Below are 23,955 nucleotides of genomic sequence, written 5' to 3' on the forward strand. Positions count from 1 at the left end.
GGGCTGGAGAGAGACAGGGACTGAGGGACCAGGGGTCTTCCGGGTCACACTTTGTGACCACCCATCCCTCGGGCAGGTGAGCAGAACACATCTGCCCCACCTAGCATACACTTTGGGGGAAAATTCCCAAGCAGTGCTGCTCCTGACTTCACACCCGAAACATACTGAGAGAGCTAGACACGGCGTCAATACAGTTCATTTATTAGAAGCATGGGGTGGGGGTTTGGAGGGACAACGGAGCTCCCCGAGTTTGGGGACAGAGCCCAACACCACAACTGTTTGAGTAGTAAGAGGCAGATGGACAGAGGGAGGACCCACTGCCTGGGATTACGCTGCTCCAGGGCAAGGGGGTACACATACCCTCCCCTCCCCTCTGCATAGCCCTCATTAACGCACGCAGGAGCGTGGCAGGGTGGGGGAGGCTGCACGGTAGCAGCGGTATCCTTCCAGCATGGCCGGGAGTAGCAGCAGGCCACTTAGTGGGTCTTTGCGGCAACGCCCCATGGCCTCCTTGTAGCTCATCCGCTCCTTGGTGATGGGGTCAGTCAAGTCCTTCTCGTAGCCCAGTTCGTCTTGCAGAAGCTGGCCCAGGTCTTCACTGATCATCCCGCAGAGCACAGCCTGAGGGACAGGGATGCGTCCCGTCCTCTTGGGGTCAATGAGACCCCCGGTCAGGTGCTGTGCCAGCAGGTGGGGAAGCACACTTTCCTGGGGCATCCAGCCCTTCTGGATGGCCTCACCTACTGACAGCCTCTTCTTGGTGACCGGGTCCTCAATGCCGGTGAAGGCCTTCTGGGCATTGAGCAGCCGCTGCGTGGAGGTGTTCTCAATGAGTCCCCGCTCCACCGCCTTGTGCACAGAGTATCGCTCTCGGCTAAGAAGGTCCACGATGCCCCCTGTGGCTGCCTGGGCCTCCAACAGCTTCTGCCCAGTGATGGGGTCCAGCATGTTCTTGGCCACAGCCGCCTTGATGCTACACTTGCTTTCTGTGGTGGTATCATAAACCCCAGCAATGGGGAAGCAATCATCAGTGAGCCCAAAAGAGAGGCCTGGGGAGAAGAGACCGCCACTCTGGGGGCCTGGGGAACAGAGAGGGGACTTGGAGATGATGGACCCAATGGAGAGTGAGGAGCAGGGCTTGGTCTCCCCGGCCACAAGCAGGGCAAACTCGGAGATGGGGAGGCGGCCATCTTTGTACCTGTGGTATTCTTCCTTGGAAATGCGACGGCAGCGGAGAGCCGCCTCAATGGAGTATTGCTTCCCGCTCTTGCGGTCCAGGAGCACAGACTCCTCCCCACAGGGGCTGGAGGTGGTCACTTCTTCCCAGTCGCACTCAAGCTCCTGCAGCTGGAGGTACTGGCCTCTGTCGATAATACCCCTCTTGTAGGCCTCGTAGGGAGACATGTCATTCCCGGTCTCCGGTTCCAAGATGCAGATCTTGGTGGACAGGTTGGTCTCCCGGGTCTGGGTTTCCTGGCTGAGCTCCTCCCGGCTCACCTTGGTGTGCAGGTCCCTGAGGGTCCTCTCCTTCTCGTAGATCTTGTCCTTTTCATGGAGAATGGCTGCCTCGAGCTGCGAGAGGGCCTGGCCATGCTGGGCCGCCTTCTGGCGCTCGCTCTCCGTCTTCTGGCTCAGTAGCCGCCCCTCCTCCTGCAGCTGCTGGGCCTTCTGCTGCTTCTGCAGCTCCAGCTCTCGCAGCTCGTGCTGCAGCCGCCCACAGTCCTGGCTCGCCTGGTCCCGGGCCTTCTGGAGTTCGGCCTCCTCACGCGACCAGGACCTCCTCAGAGCCTCAGCCCGGTCAATGCGATCCCGCAAGCTCCGGACCTCCTCCTCCCGGGCCTGGCGGGCTGTGCGCTCCTGACTGAGGGTCTCCCACACTCGGGCCTTCTCCCCCTCCAGCATCGGGTCCTTCTCCACCCTGATGACTTCCTTGTAGATGGTCTTCTCCTGGGATTTCGTTGTCTGGAGGAGGTCAACCTGCACGTGCAGGCCCTTGCACTTGCGGTGCAGCTCCATCACCTGGCTCTTTTCCTGGTCCAGCTCCCGCCTCAGGGCTTCTGTAGACCTCTCCAGATCTGGATCTTTCTCTAACTTGACCACTTCCTCCAGGATGATCTTCTCCTGCAGGGCAGGAGGCCGCTTCTCCAGCTCCTGGATCTTCAGGGTCAGCTGCCGCAGCTCCTTCTCGGCAGCCAGCTTCTTGCTGCGGTCCTCCTCAAAGCTGAGCAGGGCCTCCTTCTCCTCCACACTGGCACTCAGCTGCCTCACCTCCAGCTCCAGCTGCCGCCGCCGCCCCACTTCCTCATCTAAGCTCTGGCTCAGCCGGCTGTGCTCCTCATGCAGCTTCGGGTCCTTCTGGGTGACCACCACCTCCTGCACCACGATCTGCTCCTCCGGCCGCCTCCTCTCCAGCAACAGGTACTTGCTCTGCAGCTCATAGAGCACGCCCTCGGCCGCCCGCCTCTTCTGGACCGCCTCCCGCACCTCCTGCCGGAGCCTCTCGGCCTCTTTCTCCAGCACCGGGTCTTTCTCGTGCCGCACGACTTCCTTGCTCACCATCTTGGTCTCCACCTTGGACCGTTCCCGCTTCCACTCATCACGTTCTCCCTGCAGCCGGATGAGCTGCTCCTGGCAGCGCCCATTGGTGTTGACCAGCTCGTTGAGCTGAGCCTTGAGGCGGTCGATCTCACGGAGCACTTCCGGGCTCTTCTCGTGCCTCACCACCTCCTGAGTTACCTCCTTGTATTCCACCACTGGCTTTTGAGCCCGCAGGACCTCCAGCTCAGGCAGCAGCCTCTCCACCTCCTTTTCCACGCTGCTCCTCTTGTCGCCTGTCTCCTGCAGCTGAGCCTGGAGCCGGGCGATCTCCCGCTCTGTCTCGGGGTGCACCTGGAAGACCTCATTGACGCGCTCCTGCAGCTGTACCTTGGGCTTCTGCTTCTCCACCACACTGTATTTGTCCCGCAGGTCCTGCAGTTCCCTGGCCAACACGACATTCTTGTTCTTCTCCTCCTCCAGGAGGCTTCTCAGCCTGGAGGCTTCCTTGAGAAGGCCAGGGTCCTGCTCCACCCTCTTTACCTCCTTCACGATGACCTTGGGCTCCGCCGAGCTGATCGCCTGCTCCAGGTCTTTGATCCGGGCCTGTATCTTAGCAACCGCCTCCGTCGCCCCCTTCCTCCGTGCAGCGTCTTCCCCAATCTGCAGCTGCAGCGTCTGGACCGCCTTGACCATCTGCAGGTCCTTCTGGACTTTAACCACCTCCTTCACCACCACCTTCTCCTTCACCTTCACCTCCCTCCGCTCCAAGGCCAGCAGCTCGTCCTTCAGTTCTTCCAGCCGGGCCGCGAGGACCGCATTCTCCCCACGCAGCCGTTGCATCTCGTCCTGCAGCTGGGTGGCCTGGCTGTCTAGGCCAGGGTCCCTCTCGATTTGGGTGACCTCTTTGGTCAGCAGGTGCGGCTGCGTGGTCCTCCTCTTGCCCTCCAAGTGGACGACCTTTTGGGCCACCACCTCCAGCTCGGCCTGCAGGTGGGCCCGCCTCTTGCCCTCCTCCGCCATCCGGGACGACATTTTAGCCACCTCTCTCTCCAGCTGGGGGTCCCGGTAGACCTGCACCACCTCTCTCTCCTCCAGCCTCGCCACGGGCTGCTGGGTCCTCAGCTGGAGCAGCTGCTGCCTCTGCGCTTCCAGCTCCCGCTGCACCTCAGCCACCCGCTTCCTCTCTTCCGCTAGTTGGGACTTCAAGGCCTCTGACTCTGCCCCTGCTTGGGCTGGGCTCCCGGATCCCTGTGCCGCTCTGTGTGTCATTCGGATGTCCTCACTAAGCTCCTGCAGGGAGAGGGGAAAGAGAGTGAGTCCCGGGGCGAGCAGAGAAAAGATTGCAGCCCCGTTTCTTCCGTTTCCCACCCCAAGGTCAGAGACCCCCCTCCCTGCTTTCTGAGACTGTAGATCCCGGTCATGGAGCTGAAGATGGGGGATGCTTGGACACAGGATTTTGAGGAGCTCAGTTAGATGCTACTTGGGTACCAGGCAGGGTCCAGGCCATTTGCAGTAGATAGTATACACAGGGCCCTCCTAGGTCTCCCCCACAGTCAGGCCCGCCCAACCTTTTCCAGTAGATGCTTTATATGGCTCTGGAAGAGCAAAGCTGGCACACCACTGGAACCACAGAGAGCTCTTGGCTTCTGCTCTACCAGCTACTGAGACCCAGGTGGCCTGTCGCCAGTGTGCCTGGGCACTACACTGATGACTGTGGAGTGTTTCTTGGTTCTCTGGGGCTAGGGGACACATCCCCATCAGAGGACTGACTATGGCTAAACAATACTAGAGGGCATCTCCATGGCCCGCTCAGAATAGGCACAGGCCTGTATGAACTTCTGGAGAGATCTTCATGCCCAAGCCCTCCAGGGGTTGGAGGCTGCGCGAGAGAAAGGATGACATTCAGGCCAACACCAGGCCAGGTGGGGTGTGGGCAGAGGGTGGGCACTGTCTCTGTTACCTTCTCCTGCATCTTTTTAGCAAACTCCAGCTGGTACAGCTGCTGCTGCTGGGCTGCAGTCGTCTCCGTGTAAGCCTTGGTGAGGTTCTTCTCCTGGAGGTGGCAAAGTGGGGAGAAGAACATTAGAGTCAGCTCTGGCCTGAGGAACTGAAGAGCTGGTGCCAGGGGATGCTAAGCCCTGCTGGGACCCTCCTCACCTGAGCCTGGACACTGTCCTGAAGGGAAATCACTCGGACTCTCTTAGGAGAAGACACTGCCAGGGTGGGCTCCAAGGAGCAGCGGTAGGTATCTGCTTGTAGCTCATAGTCCTGAGCAGGGAGAAAAGTCACTTCCAGAGACCTGCCTTGGAGGATTGGAGTCTAGAAGAGGGAGTGAGGCTGGTGAGATAAGACGGAGAAGCTAAAGGAACAGTGCTTACCTGGAGAGCTTCCTGCAGGTCCTGCGTGAGGCAGGACACTGTGGCCCGGTCCTGCTCATGTCCCAGGATTTCTTGCATCAGCCTCTGCCAGGGAGGAAACAAGAGTTACAAGCATCCAGCACACACAGAGGCAAAGGGGACCCAGGGGTGCCTGGTTTCTGTGACGCCATTCTCTCGGACCTTCTTGTCTGCGGCCCTAGGAATCCTGTCTTGGCCCAGTGGCTCTTGCATTGTAGTTTTAGTGTCATTAGGCCAAAGATTTGCTGCCCCAGCTGCCCAGCGAAAGACTCTGCAGCCCTGGGCACCACCTGAAGAGCATTCTGAACAAGCTGGTACCAGGTGATGACGATGGTACGAGGGAGATGCCATGTAGCTACAGGGAAGATAGGATGTACCGGCGTTCTTTGGTAAGATAAGGCCATGTAGAAATACATAGATTAATAGTTATGGGTTAATAATTAAGAGAGAGCTAGCCAATAAGAAGCCTGAGCCATTGGCCAAAACAGTTTATAATTATTATAAGTCTCTGTGTGTTTATTTGGGGCTGAAGGGCAGCAGGACCAGGTGCAACAGAAACTCTGCCTACTTTATCAGGTGATAGTGATGGCACCAGGTGATGCCAATGATACCGGTCAGGGACCAGGCTCTAGAAGCCACTGCTTACCCCGCATTCTGAACCCTGGGTACATTCTTTGATTCATCTAGACTCTTCAAAACAAAAACCAACCAAACAAAAAACTGCCAGGCAGTGGTGATGCACACCTTTAATCTCAGTATTTGGGAACTACAGGCAGGTGGATCTCTGTGTTCAAGACCAGCCTGGTCTACAGAATGAGTTCCAGGACAGCCAGGGCTACACAGAGAAATCCTGTCTTGAAACAAAACCAAAACCAACCAAAAAAATTTACAAAAACAAGACAAAAATTCCAATGCTATAAGAATTCCAACTTCACCGGGCGTTGGTGGCACACACCTTTAGTCCCAGCACTTGGGAGGCAGAGAAAGGTGGATCTCTGTGAGTTCGAGACCAGCCTGGCCTACAAGAGCTAGTTCCAGGACAGCCTCCAAAGCCATGGAGAAACACTGTCTTGAAAACAACCCCCCCCAAAAAAAAGAATTCCAACTTCAATTTTTGGAGATGGGTACTGGGGCCCCCTATTCCCCCTGAACTTCTACCCTGGCTCCTCAGAAGCCCCCTGTCTCTATCCACACCCTTTTATCCATTGTCCATTTGGAGCCTTAGACCACTTTCAAACAACCTGAGGTGACCCTCTTCCCCCAGGGCTGCCAGTGCTGTAACATCAAGTCCAGATTCCCTCCTGTACTTAGAAGAGCCTAGGTGGCCTGTCCCTGAGCCTCACAGCCCCACAGAGCTCCCTGCACCAGAGTCCCCTGAGCCTCACAGCCCCACAGAGCTCTCTGCACCAGAGTCCCCTGAGTAGGCTTTTTCCTCAGGTCACTTGCCCTCAGTCCCACAAGTGTCCACCAAGGAGCGCCCACACCAAGGTGGCATCTTGACTCTGAATACATTTATCAGCTCAGGCCTGGGACGGACAGACTGCCTGAGGGAGTGGGGTCTGTACCCTCCACTCCCGGCTCATCACCTACAGCCTTAACCAGGATCAGGAAGAGCATACAACAGTGACTGGATCCCACCAGTGGAAAGTGCTGTTGAGCAACCTGTGGAGGGGAAGGGGCAACCCCCCCCTCCCCCGGTCTCAACTGTGAGGCCTCTTGCTTTTGAGGCTCAGCCTCATGAATACAAGCACCCGTCCCTTCTGGGAAGGTGGCTGGAAAGAACAGGTAGCCAGAGGCCCCAGCTCTAGGCCAGGCCCTGTCTCAGGCCACCCTGTAGCCCTGGCCCTCACCTTCTGTGCCTGTAACTTGTAGGCAATCTGGCTGGGCCCATCTCCGGGCAGCATCTGGTTGTGGGGCAGCTGCTCCAGCCAGGAATTCAGGTTATCCCTGACATTTATGAACTGCTGGTAGGTGAGCCTGGCATCTTGTAGGGTCTTCTCTCTGCCATAGGACAAGGTCCCATACAGGAGTGAGAGTTAACCTCCCCGGAAGGATGGGGGGGTGCATAGCTTGGGGGGTACACAGAGAAGTCTGTGCCTCCTTCCTGAGACAGAGCAGGAGGCCTGAGCGACAGGCCATGTAGGTCCTCTCCCAGAGACACAGTGAACTGTGCCTGCCTGGCACAGGTAAGGGCGAGAAGACAGCACGGTTACCACCCATTTTAGAGGCAAGGAAACCACCTTTTCACAAGCTCAGCAGCAGTGCCCGTGCACCCCCCATTCCACTCACCTCAGATCCAGCTGGTCCCCCACGGCGTGGTAGCGGTCTGTGAGGACGCGCACCTGGCGCTGCTGGCGCGGCAGGTCTTGGCAGAACTCTTGGAAGTTGTTCTGCAGTGCACCGCACGCATGCTCAGCCGCCTTCAGCTGGCGGTGCAGCCCCAGCACACAGGCCTGTTGCTGGAGGAGCTCTTTCCGCTGGTGCTGTGGAGAAGGACAGAAGGGAGAATGCTCCAGGCTCCTTGGGATAGCCAGACCACTCCTTACCTGCCCGTTCCACCAGGAAGCTGCCGCTGAGCCTACCTGCAGCTCACTGACCCTCTCCTGCAGGGCCCCAGAGCCTTCAGGGATGGGGCCCTCCTGTGCCAGGGTAGTCTCGAAGCCTCGGATGACCACGTCTGCCTCCTGGATCTGCTGCTCCAGGCCCAGGGCAGCTTTGGCTCTGCAGTGAGGAAGCGACAGTCAGGTACCTCAGCCATACACTCCAGGGCCCTCCAGATGGCCCCCACTCAAGCACTCACTTCTCCCCATAGAGGCAGCACAGACTCCGCACATCATTGTACTTATTCTTGACATTGTTAAGGACCACAGGCAGCTGCAGGGCCGCTGGGCCCACAGGCTTCGTAGACAGAAACGCCTCGCACTCCTGCTGGGCTGCCTCCTTCTCAGCTCCCAGGCTCTGAAGGTGCTGTGCTGTGCCCTGGGTCACGGGAGGAGCAGGCAGAGAACACAGTTGGAGATCCCTGGCTCACCTGACCGTAAGCACATGAAGGCACTGTGCAGTTGGAGGCCAGCCTGTCTGTTCTAGTCCCCAAGTAGCCTAGGGCTGGACACCCTTTCTTACCCCCTCCCATGTCTTCACCTGCAGACTGGCGGATTGGGCGATGGCATGAGATCCTATATATTAGACGCTTAGCAACAAGAACACGTGGCCTGTGGCTCACCGCTCACCGTCAGGCCCTCTAGCTTGCTGTAGCTTCAAGCTGGGCAGGCAGAGCCCTGGCTCAGCTCACTTGGGGCTGCTGCCTTCTGACTTCTCATCACCATTAATTCATCTATTCCACAAGGCAGACCTTTGAACTGGGTGCTTAGAGGTCTTGCCAACACCTCTGATATGGCAATTAGCATCAAAACAAAGGGCCACTGGACGTGGTGGCTTATGGCCGTAATCCCGGCACTCAGGAGGCTGAGGCCAGTTTGGGACACAAAGGGAGACCCTGTCTCAAAACAAGCAAACAAACAAAACCCCACAGACCTATTTTGGTGTAGCAGGGTCAACTATCAGCCTCAGATATCCTGTATCCATACCCTTCCCTCTACAAACATCCCATATGTGAGACCCTCAATGAGCACCGAGACCCCCACCCCACCCCAAGCCAGAGGGCCCACATGTGGCACCTGGCTTCATATCCCCTGCCCTGGGGAAGCCTCTCTCCTCCTCCCAGCAGGGCTGAGCTGCCACCTCCCTCTCTGTGCTCTGTGCAGCAGACAGACCAGAACAGGTTATACAACAATGTAAATGAACATGGTTCACATTTTTGAAAAACCAACAGTAATGGTATGCTGTGTTTGAACAGAAACCGGTTTGGAAGGCTGACTAGAATGCTTGGACTTCTACCCAGGGCACTTCCAGGCTGCTGGGTTCACGTGTCAGAGAACAGGGTCATCACTGACTGACACTGACAGCCCTCCCATCCCTCCAGGTAGGCTTTCCCTGTAGTGCTGAGAAATCCCCCCCCCCCCGGAACATCCCAGGCTTCCTTGCTATGCCACAACTCTCACTAGAAAATCTTCCGTGTGTGGGGCCTCTACTCTGGCCAGGCATGGTCACACTTTCACCCGAAGGATGCCCGAAGGATCTGGGGACCGCCCCAGATGTGAGAAAACTGGAGCTCAGAAAAGTGACATGTCCACGGTGACAGAGCATGCCGTAGAGGAGCCAGGGTGTGTGGAAACCCTGTTTCCTGAGTCTGTGGCCCCAGAGTGGGGCCCTTTCTTGTCGCAGGCGCTCCATCTGCTCACCTCATGGCTGTGGATGCGGTCTTCCAGGTCTGCCAGTGGACTAGATCGGTTCAGCGGGGTCCGAGCCCAGGTCAGCACCTGCCTCTCTATTGTCCCCAGATCCCCATCCAGCTGGGTCATCCGTGTCAGGAGTTTCTGAGCCTGGGGGTCAGCTGGGGCTGAGCCTGCTGGAGCTGGGGGCAGAAGCGCCAGTAGGCATCCAGGTCTACCTATGTCTCCCTGAAATGGGTTCTCCCTGAGTGTCCACAGGGTGTGGAGGACCTGGAGGATGGGCTGGGCCTAACCGAGGGAGGGATAGTCCCAGGGATGGAGTACGGCCTACCCACCCACGGTGGCCCTCCCATCAGCCCCCTCCTTAGGCCATCCTCTGGTACCCTGCTGGCCTGGCTGTAAGGGCTCGACCACAGTGGTCTTAAGGCGGCTCTTCACTGTAGACAGTTTCTGCTTCAGGGTCTGCAGCTCTGCACCCAGTCTGGAATGAGGAGATGAGAGAAGCATGTCTCTCCCCGATTCCAGCCCGAGCACCCAACACCTCAGAGGAAAGCATTGGCTTTGGTGCCTATGGGCATCTTGGGGTGAGCCACCTGGAGGCCGTGGCGCCAGCTTCAGGGTCTGGTGCAGGGATACAGAGGCAGGCAGCGGGGGCGCTCTTGGTCTCTCCTCCAGGGCCCTGAACCACCCACGTATATGGGTCAGCATTGTCCTTGAGTGTGTACTGCTCTCCCCGAAGCAGCTGCACCTGGGGCAGATGGAGAGGGGCTCGTGTGGGATCAACGACAGGAGCTGGCGAGGTGACTAGTGTCAAGAGGGGTCTGTGCTGGGGACAGGCGTGGGTGGGGACAGCAGCTGGGACTGGAGTTAGATTAGAGGTGGGAGAGGCTGAGGTAAGGACAAGGACAGATCAGAGGTGGGACAGATTGGTGAGGGTGGGGCTGGGTCAGAGAGGGAGCGAGGGAGAGGGAGGCGGCAGGGGTGCAGAGTGACATGTCCACGGTGTGGGGGTGCAGAGACTGGGGAGGGCAGGGAAGGAAGGTTGGGCACACTTGTACTTCTCCTGAGTCCCAGTCACAGATGCTGTCCACCTGCAGGGCCTGCTTGGGTGGGTTCCTACGCTGTGGCAGCGGGGCCACCTTCCGGCTTTGCTGTTGCAGCTCCCCCACGGCCCTCTCCGTCATGGCCAGCTGCTTCTCCTCTGCCTGTTAGGGACCCAGGCAGCAGGAGCTCAGACCAGGCTGCAATGGAAGCCACCTGCCCCCTTTCCATCTCTCATGAGGGGTATGGCCTTCATCAGGGAAGAAGTCTAAATCAGAGTGGCTACGGATGGATGGAGGGTAAGGATGCCAGCTAGTACCACACAGGTCTCCAGAGTGAAAGCTGCAGGGTCCTCAGAGCTCTCCCAGGCATCTCTGGTCACATTACAGATGGGATACTTAAGGGTAGAAGGGTCAGGGCTTCTGCTGGGGCAGCCCTTCTCCTGGGGGCCTTGGGACTGAACTGGGAACCACTTTTCTGGAGACAGCTCCATGCCCAGAAGCAGGGTGCAGATGTTCCCGTGGCGCTGGGCGGGGGCGTCTCACCTCCAGCTGCAGCAGGAGCTCTGTGGCGGAGCCAGAGGAGGCCCCAGCGATGAGGCCATACTTGGTGTTCAGGTTGGAGTTGAGCTTCGCCAGGGTCTGGCTGACAGAGTCTGCCTCTTCCTGAAACTAAGGTGACCGGGTAGTCAAGGGTAGAGCCGGGGCAACCTGATACCCATTGACCCTGCAAAGTGGCTGGAACACTGGTCAGGCTAAACTCATACTGGGATAAAATTCAAGTCAGGCTAAACTCCGGGCCAGCTACACTCAAACAGCTACACACAAAACAGCTTAAAAACCAAAAACAGGTTAAATCTCAACCAGTTAAACAAAGACCAGCTCCATCCACCCAGGCACTGGGACATTTTTAAAAGGGAGTGTCCACAAACGGGGCATTTTGGTGTGTTGCTAATATCTGTGTTGTATAGTGAGGTAATCTGCTGCCTGCTGTACTCAGGGGTCTGGGGCATCCAGCTCAGTCTTCTACACCCAACTGCAGCCCTAGCTATTTATCTTCCTCCTCTTCCTCATCGGCCTCTTTTTTTTTTTTTTTAATTTTGAGATAGGGTCTCAATAAGTAGCACAGGCTAGCCTCCAGCTTGTCAATCTCTTGCTTTCTGCTCCCCAAGTGCTAGGATACAGGAGTACCCTTTCAGCCACAGCCACAGCCACCACACTAGACCCCAGCTGTTATTTTATTATTTTTTATTAATTTTTTAAAGTGATGAATTCACCTTGCTGTCTTTTATTTTTATTTATTTATCATGTATACAGTGCGTGCCAGAAGAGGGCACCAGATCACATTACAGATGGTTGTGAGCCACCATGTGGTTGCTGGGACTTGAACTCAGAACCTCTGGAAAAACAACAGTCAGTGCTCTTAACCCCTGAGCCATCTCTCCAGCCCCCTATTTTTCTTATTAATTTTTGTTTGTCTTTTTGAGCCAGGTTTCATTGTGTAGCCTTAGCTGTCCTAGAACTCGTTGTGTAGCGGTTAAGAGCACTGACTGTTCTTCCAGAGGACCCAGGTTCAATTCCCAGCACCCACATGGCAGCTCACAACTGTCTGTTACTAGAGTAACTAGAGTTCCAGGATCTGATAACTTTACCCCAACGCACATAAAATAAAGGTTAAGTAAATTATTTTTTTAAAAAAAGAAAGAAAATAAGCTCACTGGGGTGAAACCACTCTGTTGAAGAACGTAGTCTTGGTATTGTTCCCCCACGGTGACCTAGGTACACTGTCTTTTGGGTGGCCCCTGTGTCCTGTGCTGCCCTCAAGCCCCCTCTCCTGCAGCCACCACCCTGGCTCCCTAGCCCCAGGCTCACCTTGCGGTAGTCCTCCACATGCTGGAGCTGGCTCTCCTGGCAGATGCAAAGGTTCAGGAAATTCTGCCACTCCATTTTGAGGGCCTCCTGGTGGACCTGGAGCGCAGCGGGGTGAGCGCGGGAATCCTGCCACACCTACCAGCCCCCCCTCCTGTTTGGGGAGCTCAGGGTTGGGGGCATGGGTGGGGCCTCCACACCTGGATGGGCCCAACGGCTGGATGCCCAAGTTCCACCATGCGATCTGCGTCATCCTCCAGCTGGTTAATATTCTGCTCCTGGGCCAGCAGTTCATGCTGCTTAAAGTGCTAGGGACGAGTGAAGTGAGGACAGCATTAGCAATGAGACAGCCCGAGACACCCCCACCATCTGGGCCTGTCCCCACAGACCTCATACTCTCGCCTCACACCAGTGGGGTCAGGCATGAGGTCACTCCAATCCTGCTGCAGGATGCGGCCTTGCTGCTCCGCCAGGGCACTCAGCTGCCGAGTGCAGCCCTGCAGGTGTGTGTACAAGCTGCCCAGGCTCTGTCGGCGCCAGGAGGCCGCCTTCTGTGCTCAGGAGGGAAGCACAAGGCAAGAGGCAGCATCAGTGCCATCAGCAACAGTGACCCCAGAAGGGTCCAGGCAGAGAGCTCCCACCAACCTCAGCACCCAGGCCCAGCCCATCTCCTAGCTCACCAGTAGGTCACGGTATTGGTTCCTGATGGTGGTCGCATCCTGTCTCAACCAAGGGGAGAAACGGGGCCAGTGAGAAGCAGGGTGTAGTGGGGCGGCCCCCTACATACGGGCCACTCCCCATCAGCATCTCTCCCTTGAAGGCCGGCAGATCTAGCCCGGCTGTGATGGAAGAAAGGGAGACCTGCACCAGGCTGGACAGGATTGGGACTCACTCACCGGTCCCACCAGGGTCCGTAGCTGCTGTCCGTATGCCTCGATCTCTCTCTGCAAGATGTTATGCTCGGCCACCTGCTGTTCCAACTCTGCCATCCCAGGCCCGTACTGGCCCTCACAGACCAGTTTCTGTGGAGCAGCCAGGTCCTCAGTCCCACCAGGAAGGCCTGGGTCCTACAGCCCAGAGAACAATTCCCCACCCCACCCCAAACAGCTACCTGTGCCCTTCCCACAGCAGAAGCAGAATGGACAAAGAGTGGACAGGCCCTGTTCCCCACAGTAGGGACATGCCATCCTCATGTGGCCATGGTTCTCAGGACTCTGGTCTCCCACTATACTCCCGTGTTATCTGTAGCCCACACCTCAGCAACTGCTGCCTGGACATGGACAGCCAGACCCAGGACCTGCCCTTCCCTACGGTCCCTGGTTCTCATCACAATTATCCAAGGCTTCGTATGTCCACTGTCCATCTTACCCCACTCCTGGGAGGTCCTCACTCTTCACTGTGACCCAGCCAAGTCCTCCCACCTGTCAGTGCCTTCTGCAGGAAGCCCTCCCTGGCTGCACTGTCTGCCGGCTCCCCTCCCGGCCCCGGGTTCAAATTCAAAGCCCCAACAAACACATCTGACTGCACTACGGATGGCTTTAAGCCCCTCAGAATGAGTTGATACTCAGGCGACCCTAACCTGTTTCTGCTCCAACACACGCGCCCAGTCGACTCTGGGCCCCACATCGGGCGGTAACACCATCTTCTCATACAGGGCACGGTACTCCGCACACTCCTGGGTCACCCGTTCATGCAGCTGCTTGATGCTGCCAAGGAGGAGCCACCAGGTCAGAGCTGAGCTGGCTTTGTCGTGTCCCCCCCCCGCCCCACCCCCTGCTGCCACCGCCTCGGCCTTCCACTGTGAGCCCCAGCTCACTTACTCCTTCTCAATCTCCTCAGCCTGAGGGTGCTTGAGCCGACGGGCCTTGTCTACATCCAGGAAAAGGTCCTTAAGCAGCCCCTCAGCCTCCTTCAGGTTGCGGCCGGTCTCCTGCTGGTGCTGCAAAGCCTGGTTCTGCTCACCATTCTGCCGGTCCTGGTGCCAGACACGGAGCCATGCAAACTCCTGCTGGACTGACCCCCTCCAACCTGGCCCTGGGACCCTGTACCAGTCTGCCTTGCAGACCACCAAGCAGAGGACTAGTGCATCCTTGTGGCAGGTGTCAAGGACACCTAGGTCAGCTTTTATTTTATTCCCAAAGTAGGGTGCACAATGCAGAAAGAAAGATGTGCCCTCCCTGAGCCTGGGGTGGGCTGTGGACAGTTGAGGACTGGGCTGTCCATTCCTCTTCACAGAAGGCCTTCTGGGGACTCCCAGACTTTGATTCTGGGCCTCTGTCGTCATCCCACCCCCCATCCCTATCCCTCTCTCTGCCCCCCAGTTGCAGAGTCCTTACTTGTTGCAATCTCTTCTGAGTCTCCAAAATGTCCCTTTCCACCTGGTCAGCGTTGGCTTGCATTCGAGAGATGAGCAGGGCCAGTTCCTGGGTTGCAGCCCTGGAGGATGGCGGTGGGGGGTGGGGGTGGGAGACAGAAGATAGCCTTAGGGAAAAGCCCTCTGCCATGTGGGACCTCCCCTGCCCTTCCACAGGGAAGAATCCATGGTCTGAGCTCTGAAGCACTGGGCCTTAGATGGGGCTGAGGGTACTGTCCCCTGCAGAGGGTTCGGAAATCGACAGTCCAGGGCTGTGTGCAGCTACAAAGCATGTATGCATGAATTACTCCAAACCCTGTCCAACACCCTGCCTGCTTCTTGGGGTGGGTAGGGAGGTGGCCCAGGGAGAAAGTAAATGACCTAAGACAGCCTGGCTGGCTTCACAGGCACAGCTGGGCTGAGTGAAGGCGAGGGAGTAGTGGCGTATCCTCCGGCCCCAACTGCTCCCATTCCAGCCTTTCTGCCCCCACCATTCTTCTGGCACATGGGGCCTCAGCAGTATGGAGACATTAGTGACTCCCTGGAGGAGCCAGTGTCGGGGCAGGGAGGGGGCAAGAGAGGGCTGGAATCTTCCTGCTGATTCAGGGCTAAAAGCCTGGCCTCCTCCTGTCCTGCTTTGCTCTTAAGCAGCTAGCCCCTAGGCTCAACCCCCAGGCTTCTTCCCCAGACTCTCACTCAGCGTCCTCCACAGAGCTCTGCAGAGGGAGAGAATTAGATGGACTTGGAAAGTCAGGAGTCACAGTCCAGCAACCTGGAAGTGTTACCTGAGCTGCACCTAGACTCTCGAGGGACAGTGCCAGTGAAGACATGGCCATACCAGAAGTCTGTGACCACGAAGGCCTGTGTTTGGTCCTCCGTGCTAGGACTCGGTGCACAGCCACCGTTGGCTCGGTCACCCTGTCTGTCTCCACCTCCTGAGGTGCTGAATTCAGTGGCACATGCTACCACATCTGGCTTTACTTATTACTATTATTATATTATTGTTAGTCTTAAAAACACAAACAACAAGAAGCACCCACAGCAACCAAGTCTTACTCTGTAGCCCAGGCTGGCCTGGAGCTTACCATGCCCGGCCCTGAACACAGAGCTCTCTTAGGCATTTGAAGAATTAAGCCATGAGAAGCTCTCACTTCAGAGCCTCACAGTACATATTATTCTATTTTTATGTGTATGGGTGTTTTGCCTGCATCTGTACCCCGTGTGTCAGTGGAGACCAGCCAAGGATTCTCTGGACCTGAAGTTACAGATAGTTGTCAGTGTGGAAGCTGGGACTAGAACCCAGGTACTTTGGAAGAGAAGTCAGTGCTCTTAACCACTGAGCCATCTCTCCAGCCCCACCCCAACCCCCTTTTTATTAGTTGAAACAGGATCTTATTGTGTAGCCCTGGCTGGCCTGGAACTCACTATGTAGTTGGAAGTTAGCCTCCAACTCACAGATCCACTTGTCTCTGCCTACCTAGTGCTGGGATTAAAGGCGTGCGCCTCCACCACCCAGCTAATTTTTATTGTGCTAATATGAACACCTTGAAGGAAAAGACGTCATTGTTTCTCTTGCAGGGCATCCCCGGAGCCTAGGGCAGTCCTGGCACACCACAGGCCCTCAAAGAAGAGCTGAAGAGTAGGCACCTCTGAGGGGAACAAGGAGCCCTTAGGGGGATGTGTGAATACAGCTAGAGGAGTCCAGAACGCAAGGCCAGGAGGCGTCTGGGACTCCAGGGAGAGTCCAGCCTCAGGTTGGGCCTCCCGATAGAAACACTTCCACTAGGAACTGTGCGCTCCACCCTGGGCTGGCTCAGCGCCTGAGGGGGACAGGTCAGTCCAGTGAGAGTCTTAACCGCTGTCTTTCCTGTCCGCCCAGATGCCCAGCCTCTGGGTTGGCACCCTGATCCCTATCGAGGTAATGGGTACCCAGACCTCAGCCTTTCATCTTATCTTGACACCTCTGCACCCCAACACCTGACTCCAGGCAGGCTGCTACCCCCTCCTACAGAGGGCTTGAGGCCTGTGAGCGGGAAGAACTCGGCCAAGTCTCTCTGTGGAGAGTTGGTGACCAGGGCATGGCACCACCCCTTCTCACCCCATGAAAAGGGCCTTCTGACTCTTCACAGCCAGGACCCAGGCTTGGAACCTGAAGGAAAGTCGTGTTAGGTGGGGGGTGTGGGCCAGCCCAGAAACCCTTCTCTTGAGCCTCTCGGTCCTGTCCAACCTGTGCCCACGCTCCAAGACCTATCCAATCCAAGTGGACCATGACAGTTGAGTGGCAAACAGGGAGCCGGACTCTGCCGTTCCCAGTCACCTCGTGCAGCATCTCCGCAAGGCCACCCTCCATCTGTGCACCCCCCTTGCGCCTCAGGAGAACGTGAGCGGAGGCAGGCTGTTCATCCCTTGCTCAACCTGGGCTGGAGAGTGCCCACCCTTGGGCCCTTGGCTTCAGGAGACCAAATGCCAGAACTGGGCTCCCAGGTAGCTCTAACACCTGGGCCCTGCACCACCCTGATCCCAGCACCGCTACCCAGGGCCCCGCTCACCGGTTGTGCTTGTTGGGGGAGCCCTTGGGGGACCCCTTGGCTGGGGAGCCCTTGGGGGACCCCTTCCCCTGGGAGCCTTTGCTCAGCCCCTTGAACATGGTGGTGAAGCAGGTGCCGGCTCAGGCTGGGCTCTCCTGGGAGGAGGGCGGGAAGGCGACGCGCGTCCTCGCTGGCTACTAGCCGGGCTCTGGAGAGGTGGGGCGGCGGTCAGGGATGGCAGTTTCTGGGAGGCCCCTCCCTGCAGGTGTGGTGTCCTGGCCAGGCCCGGCCCGCGCATGCCCCAGCGCTCGCCCGCCCGCCCCGACGTGCACAGCCAGCTCCTGCACAACCAGTCTGGGAGGAGAGGGCACAGCCCAAGGGCGGGGCGCCCGAGCGACTCCCACGAGGTTTGGACTTGTTACACCCACACGCCCAGCTAAAGAGCAACGATCACACCCAGGTGGGGAAGTGGCCTGGCCGGAGCAAGGCGAAACAGACCGACCTAAGCACATAGGCAGGCGCTGGCTCAGCGGGTCCTCGTGCTGGAGTTAGCCAACACCGGGGCCCCTTGCACGGAGGTCCGCTATCAGCCGTGGCCCCCGCCCACCGCTCGCCGGCCAGGAGAGGTGGGGCCACTTGGGGCCTTGCTCTGTCTCCCACAGCACAGCTGGGAGACATTCACATGCAGCAACCTTTTTTTTTCATTCGAGATAAGCTCTTGCTATGTAACCCAAACTGGCAATCAGCCTTCCTGCCTCAGCCCCCCAAGTGCTGTGATTACAGGTGTGAGCCACCATAACTGCTCGAACCTAATATTTTAAAATGTAGGTGCTACCCAGCTGGTTCCCCACGGGCCCTACAGCTCCAGGCATGGTTAGGACCCCCCCCAGAGAGGCCACTGTGCCCCTTTTCCAGTCACTACCAGAATTGGTCAGCCCTGCAGCTAAGCCTCAGCCGAGGTCACCGAGAAGCCCGTGGTACCCTGGTTGTTCCTCTGTCGGGTTTCCTGGTAGAAAGACCACTGAGTGGCCCTTGTGGTTTCTGCCAAGTCAAACTGAGTGTTGGATGATCACACCGATTTAGTGGCTTTTTCCTCACAGCAAGTGCCAAGGAGACTCCTATTTCTAGCAGGGCCTCGGGGCAACAGAAGAGCGTCTTTTGGCTGCATCTCACCGAGAAGCTACCAAATTCGGCCACTTAACTAGAGAAGAAGATTCAGTTTTCTGTTCCTGAAGAGGCTGGTAGTAGCGATGGGGGTGAAGAACCCTCAGGACAGGAGGCCCCGCCCACAACATCCTCTACTCTAGGCACCAGGGATGCAAGCCACTCAGCCTCAGTCCCAGCCTCCCCCCCCCCTTAATTCCTGTGGCAATTTCCTTCTAAACACCAATATCCCGGCCTGCAGTCAGCTTGTCTCACAAGGGACCATTTAAGTGACTTCATGGCCCAAAGGTCTGCACTAACTACCACCTTTCTCCCAGACCTGTGTCCACACAGCTATCTTCACCTTGGAGACAGGACCCTTCCCAAGAGGTAGTGGCTGTGGGAGGTGGGTGGGGTGGTAGAAGGTACCCAGACTGCAGCTGGCCTGTGCCACAGAGCTCCACTCCCCTACGGAAGGCCTCCAGGCAACAGATGAGCACCATGGGTTGCTGTGTGTGCCAAGGCTCAAGGGCTAATTGACTCACTGCAAGAAAAAACAAGAGCTGACTGCCTGATGTGATTGTCAGATCAAATCGGATGGCTCCCAGCTGAGGGCTGGCCAGTGCAGGCAGGGAGATTCCAGGCTCTGATAGGAATCCTCAAAGCAGGGGTTCCGGCTCAGATGGCAGCAGCATTGGTCCCAAGGGTAAATCCTGGGAGAAAGGATAGCTGTGACTGGGTGTTCCTGTCTCTATTGAGACCTGCAATGTTGTGCATTGGAGCTTTGTGGCTGCTGAGTGTTTGAACATGCCTAAACTGACCACATATAAAATCTCCCCCCACCCCCCACAAGGTTTCTCTGTATAACAGCTCTGGCTGTCCTGGCACTCACTCTGTAGTCCAGGCTGGCCTCGAACTCACAGAGAACCGCCTGCCTCTGCCTCCCGAGCGCTGGGACTAAAGGCGTGCGCCACTGCGCCTGGCAAATCCTGCTCTGTCTTTCACATAATTACTAATGACATGCTGCAATGAGATTCTGAGTATGTGAAGTTAAACATATAACAGTCCCAATTTGTTTGGCTGTTACTGCTGGGGGTGCAGTTCAGTTCACAGAGTGCCTGCCTACCCTTTACGAGGCCTTAGGTTCAGTGTCCAGCACAGTGTGGTGACACTTGAAATTCAAGCTCTAGAGTGATGGAGGCCGGAAGACCAGTAGTTCAAGGTCACCAGCTGGAGCTACATGAATCTTTGTCTTAATAACTAGGCACTGGAGAGATGGCTCAGCAGTTAAGAGCACAGGCTGCTCTTCCAGAGAACCCGGGTTAAATCCCAGCACCCACACGGGGGCTCACAGCTGTCTGTGACTCCACTTCCAGGAGATCTGATACCTTCTTTTGCCCTGAATATGCAGACAAAACACTCACATAAAATAAAAAAAAAAAAATAAAGCCTTGTAGTGGTGGCTTATGCTTTTTAATTCCAGCACTTGGGAGGTAGAGGCAGATGGATCTCTGTGAGTTTGAGTCCAGCCTGGTCCACAAAGCAAGTTCCAGTACAGCCAGGACTGTTACACAGAGAAAGCCTGTCTCGAAAAACAAAAACAAACAAACAACAAAATAAATACGTGGCTTCTAGCAAACTCGATGATACAGGTGAGGCTTGCATCTGTGGCTCATATTGGAACCCTCGTGGCTAGAGGTGGGTGTGTTGACAATACTTGTTACCCCAACACTTGAGAGAAGGATCAGGAGTTCAAGGAGATCATTTTCAGCTGTGTAACAACTTCAGAGCCAGCCAGGCCTCCATGAGGCCATCACAAAGCAAAAATTCTTTTTTTTTGTTGTTTTTAGTTTTTCAAGACAGGTTTCTCTGTGTAGCTTTGGAGCCTATCCTGGCACTCGCTCTGGAGACCAGGCTGGCCTCGAATTCACAGAGATCCGCCTGCCTCTGCCTCCCGAGTGCTGGGATTAAAGGCGTGTGCCACCAATGCCCGCCTACAAAACAAAAATTCTATGGCACAAGCCAGGAGTGGTGATACATCCCTCTAATTCTATTATTCAGGAGGCACAGGCAGGAAGAGTGATTTGGAACTTGAGGTCAAGCTGGTCTATGTAGTAAGTTCCAGGCCAGCCTGGGCTTCATGCCAAGACCCTCACTAAAACAGAAAGAAACACAAGCAGAAAGACTGAGCAGCATAGCTCCGACCTACCAGCTGCACAGGTGTCCACCACTACCTATGCGACATGACCTCTGGTTTTCCCTGCCCCTTGCCCTGCTTCCTCCTCTGTGGATCCAGAGGTTTGAAATCAGCTGATTCCCAGAATGCTGCAGGTCCTCTCTTCCTGTGACTTTGGTGGCAGTATGCTCTTGACTCCAGTCTGCAAGTCCAGGCTGAGATGGCCATGTGAGGCCATGGCACCTGTGGGGTCTGAGGGGGTCTGAGCAGACCGGAACCACAAAACACAGCTCAGTATAGTGCAGCCAGGCCCCAAGGAGGCACTTGACAAAGATGCCAGGGCTGGAGCCTCCTCCAGCTCAGGGACTCCTTCATAAGGCCTTGTCCCCTGGAAGGAGAAGGTAGCAATTCTCTTTTCCCTGGAAGTAGGAAATGGCTCTTAGTTGGCACAGAATCTGCCCTCTAGCCCTTAGACAACCTGAATAACTTCCTTGCCTTATGCTCTTTGCCCCAGTGAGGAACAGAGTCCACCAGCTGGGCCTGGAGAGGACAGCCAGGTGGGGAAGTTAAGGAGAAGCCTTCCATCCACCTGTCAGAAGTCAGAAGCAGGGAATCCATAGGGCTGTCTGGGGGAGGTTCTTTTGGCCGTGTGTCTGATAAAAGGGAATACCAGAAGAAGGTCTGCCTGGAGAGGAACAAAGGTGGCACAGACCACCTGAGGCAGTGCAAGGACCATGTGGAGGGTTCATGTTCTCCCTTCAGGGCCTTCTACACCAAGGGACTAGAAGCAGCATTTAAAAACCACCCAGGGAGGCCAGGTGTTGGTGGTGCACGCCTTTAATCTCAGCACTCAGGAGGCAGAGGCAGGTGGATCTCTGAGTTTGAGCCCAGCCTGGTCTACAGAACAAGTGCCAGATGGACCCCAAAGATACACAGAGAAACCCTGCCTTGAAAAACCAAACCAAACCAAACCAAATCAAAAAGCCACCCAGGACTGCCAAGCCTCTGATCACAGCACCCAGGACAGTAACCCATGACGGAAGGAAAGAATGACCCTTGAAAGTTGTCCTCTGATTGCCACACCCACACCACAGCGTGAGTGTACCCCTATCCCCCCTAAGAATAAATTTGCTTAAATGTGTCATTTGATATTATTTTCGGAACCTACACGAAGTTAACTCCCCCGTAGACATTTGCAGAGCCCTTCCTGTGTACTAGGTGACAGGCAAACATCATTAAAGTGCCCTCACGGGCACACACAGGACAGCCAAGGCTATCAGCCTGTCCAGACCACAGCTGTTCTGTTTCCCAGGCTCTGCAGACCTCTGGCAGCCATCGTGCTTTGTAAGGCTAAAAGAACAGCAGGTTTGATTGTTCCAGTCAGGGTTGTCAGGGTCCAAGCAGCTTCCAATTTATTCTCTCGTGCTCTGGGCATCGATAAATTCTACAGCTAAATCTGCTTTCTCTCTCCTTCGTAGCAACAACTGTCTTCAAAATAAAAATGAATGGATCAGAGGCAGCACATAGCTTTGCTATCTTTGGGTATTTTCTCAGCCCTCTGAGTGTGTTGAGCTTTCGGGGCTGCAGACAGCAAGGGGCTGCTTTAGAATCCCGTGATTAACTAGCTCTTCTGTGTAACTATGGTGTACGGTCATGGCAGATGACAGTGAGCAGGGCTCTTCTCTCTCGGGCAGGTTGAAACCGGCATCCCAGCTTTTAGGAAGAAGCACTCCTGCAGTCCAGGGCCACTGTGGGACAAGGGTCATGGCAGGCTATCACCTCATTGCCCCAATAGGAGGCTCAGTTGCTACCAGGGGAAGGAGTCAAGCCTGGCAATGTCCCACTGCAGCAGGGGTTCCACAAATTTATTCCTGACATAAAGAACTGGGTAGAGACAGACACCAAGCAAGAGCATGGTGGAAAAAACACCTCGAGTTTCCAAAGTCCTCTGTGTCACTTGTCCCTTTCCCAGCGGAACCCTCACTAGCCTCTCCGTCCCACCGGGTAGAATCTGTCAGACAGTGAACCAGATGAGTGTTTAAACAGGAGTGATGGTGGCATAAGCCTTTAATCCCAACACTCTGAGGTAGGGACAGGTGGATCTCTGTGAGTTTAAGGCCAGCCTGGTCTACAGAGTTCCAGAACAGGCTCCAAAGCTACAGAGAAACCGTGTCTCGAAAAACCAAAGCAAACCAAACCAGGAATGGCTTCTCCCTGAAGTGCCCTCTCTCTCAGGAAGACTGAACACAGGCAGGGACAGGAGGGTCTTTCCAGGAAGGGACATGAGCCACAGTAGAACAGGGCCCACCTCCTGGGCCTAAGGACTGTGACTCAGGCCGCCTGAATATCCATGAGTCCTGCCCATATGAAAGAATTTGTGAGCTAGAGACCTCAGCTCTTACCCCTGCCAAGTCCATTTTCTTATGTAAATACATTGTGTGTGTCCCAGATGCAATGTTCTACATCATTATGTCATGGTCAGCATGAGGCTGACAATGGCCAGTGCTCCTCAGGGTGCTGAAGGCAGAGACACCAGGAGGAAAGGATAACTAGGAGGCAGGAACAAATCTATGAACAATCCTGATTCGCGAAGCCAGAATGAGTGGCTCCATCCCTGCGGTTTGGAGTGTTCACAGAGCTGTGCAGAGACACTAGCACAGGTGGGCTGGAAGCTTGCTGCACAGTAGGGCCTCGGAGCAGGGGACGTGTGCAGGAGATCCATGGCTTGTGCCCTGCAGCACCGAGAGGGGAAGGTCCAGTGTGTGCAGGGCCTGGGTTCCATCACCAATTCCAAAAGAAAATGAAGTAACGGCGCCCTCTCAGCCCGTCAGGGATATGGACCAGAGCTTTCAGGACTAAACCCAGCTATCAACCTGTTGTCAGCCATCTTGCTCTTCTATCTCCAGAGTAAGGGAAGGAAGGGAGGCAGAGGGAAAAGGAAATTCCTAAATCAAAAGCACATGGTGAAACTTCAAAACAAAAAAATAAACAGAGTCCCAGGAGCCAACATCATATGTGATAAACTGCTTTGAGGCTTCCCGATGCCTAAGCAATTCCTGAGGGAGAAGAGAGCCACCCCTGAGGTCTCCAGGCTAGCCCAGCATGTCTCCCACAACTTTATAAATCCTTCCACCCCTGGTATACATGCTGGGATACACTCTCAAGAGGTCTCAAACCCTCAGCCTTCAGCCTGCCCTCACCCCATCTAGCCTGTTCGGGTCTGAACCATGTGGAGCCAACATGTCATTCCTGGTGGACACCCCCATAGTGGAACAAAGAACCTCTGCTTTGCAAAGGGAGTAGAGAGGAACTGGTGCAGTTCAGGTTTATTCTTTCTTACATTGCTTGTTGTGATGTCCACTACTGATGCTGTAACAGAAATTAAAGAGAGGACAGAAGATACATCCGAAGAAAACAGCAACGGGGTGAGGAGGGGAGCAGATGAAAACGTGACGGTGTCTACACTCAGAGGAGGTAGCTGAAGCAAGCATCTGACACACATCTGGTGCCAGCCATACCCAGCTGCCAGCAAGGCAGGATGCAGTTGCCCACGTGGTCATCCAGCAGGGTCCCCGAGGGCTGGGTGAGGGTGAGGGGGGACATATAAAGAATGGGCACAG

The 23,955-nt window shown here is 55.9% G+C and overlaps 1 protein-coding gene across 3 annotated transcripts; it reads right to left on the reverse strand.

The window, feature by feature from the left end:
- Window positions 1-178: 178 nt before the first annotated feature.
- On the reverse strand, window positions 179-18,277 carry Evpl (envoplakin). 3 transcript variants are annotated; one of them, XM_027425609.2, is made up of 22 exons: window positions 17,038-18,277; window positions 14,472-14,571; window positions 13,956-14,110; window positions 13,715-13,841; window positions 13,032-13,157; window positions 12,816-12,854; window positions 12,525-12,686; window positions 12,336-12,443; window positions 12,139-12,234; window positions 10,813-10,938; window positions 10,285-10,431; window positions 9,820-9,974; window positions 9,610-9,707; window positions 9,236-9,408; window positions 7,735-7,913; window positions 7,517-7,655; window positions 7,224-7,417; window positions 6,785-6,935; window positions 4,917-5,000; window positions 4,696-4,806; window positions 4,499-4,591; window positions 179-3,828 (listed from the first exon to the last, which is right to left on the reverse strand). In XM_027425609.2, the coding sequence occupies exons 1-22, from the start codon at window positions 17,133-17,135 to the stop codon at window positions 388-390; spliced, it is 6,102 nt and encodes a 2,033-aa protein (XP_027281410.1). In that variant the 5' UTR covers window positions 17,136-18,277; the 3' UTR covers window positions 179-387. The 3 variants fall into 3 exon arrangements, with proteins under 3 accessions (XP_027281410.1, XP_027281409.1, XP_035303138.1); XM_027425608.2 differs by having other exon boundaries at window positions 10,279-10,431; XM_035447247.1 differs by lacking the exons at window positions 12,525-12,686; window positions 12,816-12,854; window positions 13,032-13,157; ... (2 more) ...; window positions 14,472-14,571; window positions 17,038-18,277 and having other exon boundaries at window positions 10,279-10,431; window positions 12,336-12,506.
- Between the last annotated feature and the right edge of the window lie 5,678 nt (window positions 18,278-23,955).

Source organism: Cricetulus griseus, chromosome 7, assembly GCF_003668045.3.
Source record: "Cricetulus griseus strain 17A/GY chromosome 7, alternate assembly CriGri-PICRH-1.0, whole genome shotgun sequence".
Taxonomy (NCBI): domain Eukaryota; kingdom Metazoa; phylum Chordata; class Mammalia; order Rodentia; family Cricetidae; genus Cricetulus; species Cricetulus griseus.

Bases quoted from the DNA above. Each gene is read 5' to 3' on its own strand.
- Evpl (XM_027425608.2), bottom strand. From the start codon at position 17,135: ATGTTCAAGGGGCTGAGCAAAGGCTCCCAGGGGAAGGGGTCCCCCAAG. The intron at 10,432-10,812 runs GTGAGACGCCCC...GGTCCCTAACAG, and splicing joins AGCTCCTGCTGCAGCTGGAG to GCAGAGGAGAAGCAGCTGGC. The intron at 7,418-7,516 runs GTAGGCTCAGCG...CCTTCTCCACAG, and splicing joins AGAGGGTCAGTGAGCTGCAG to CACCAGCGGAAAGAGCTCCT.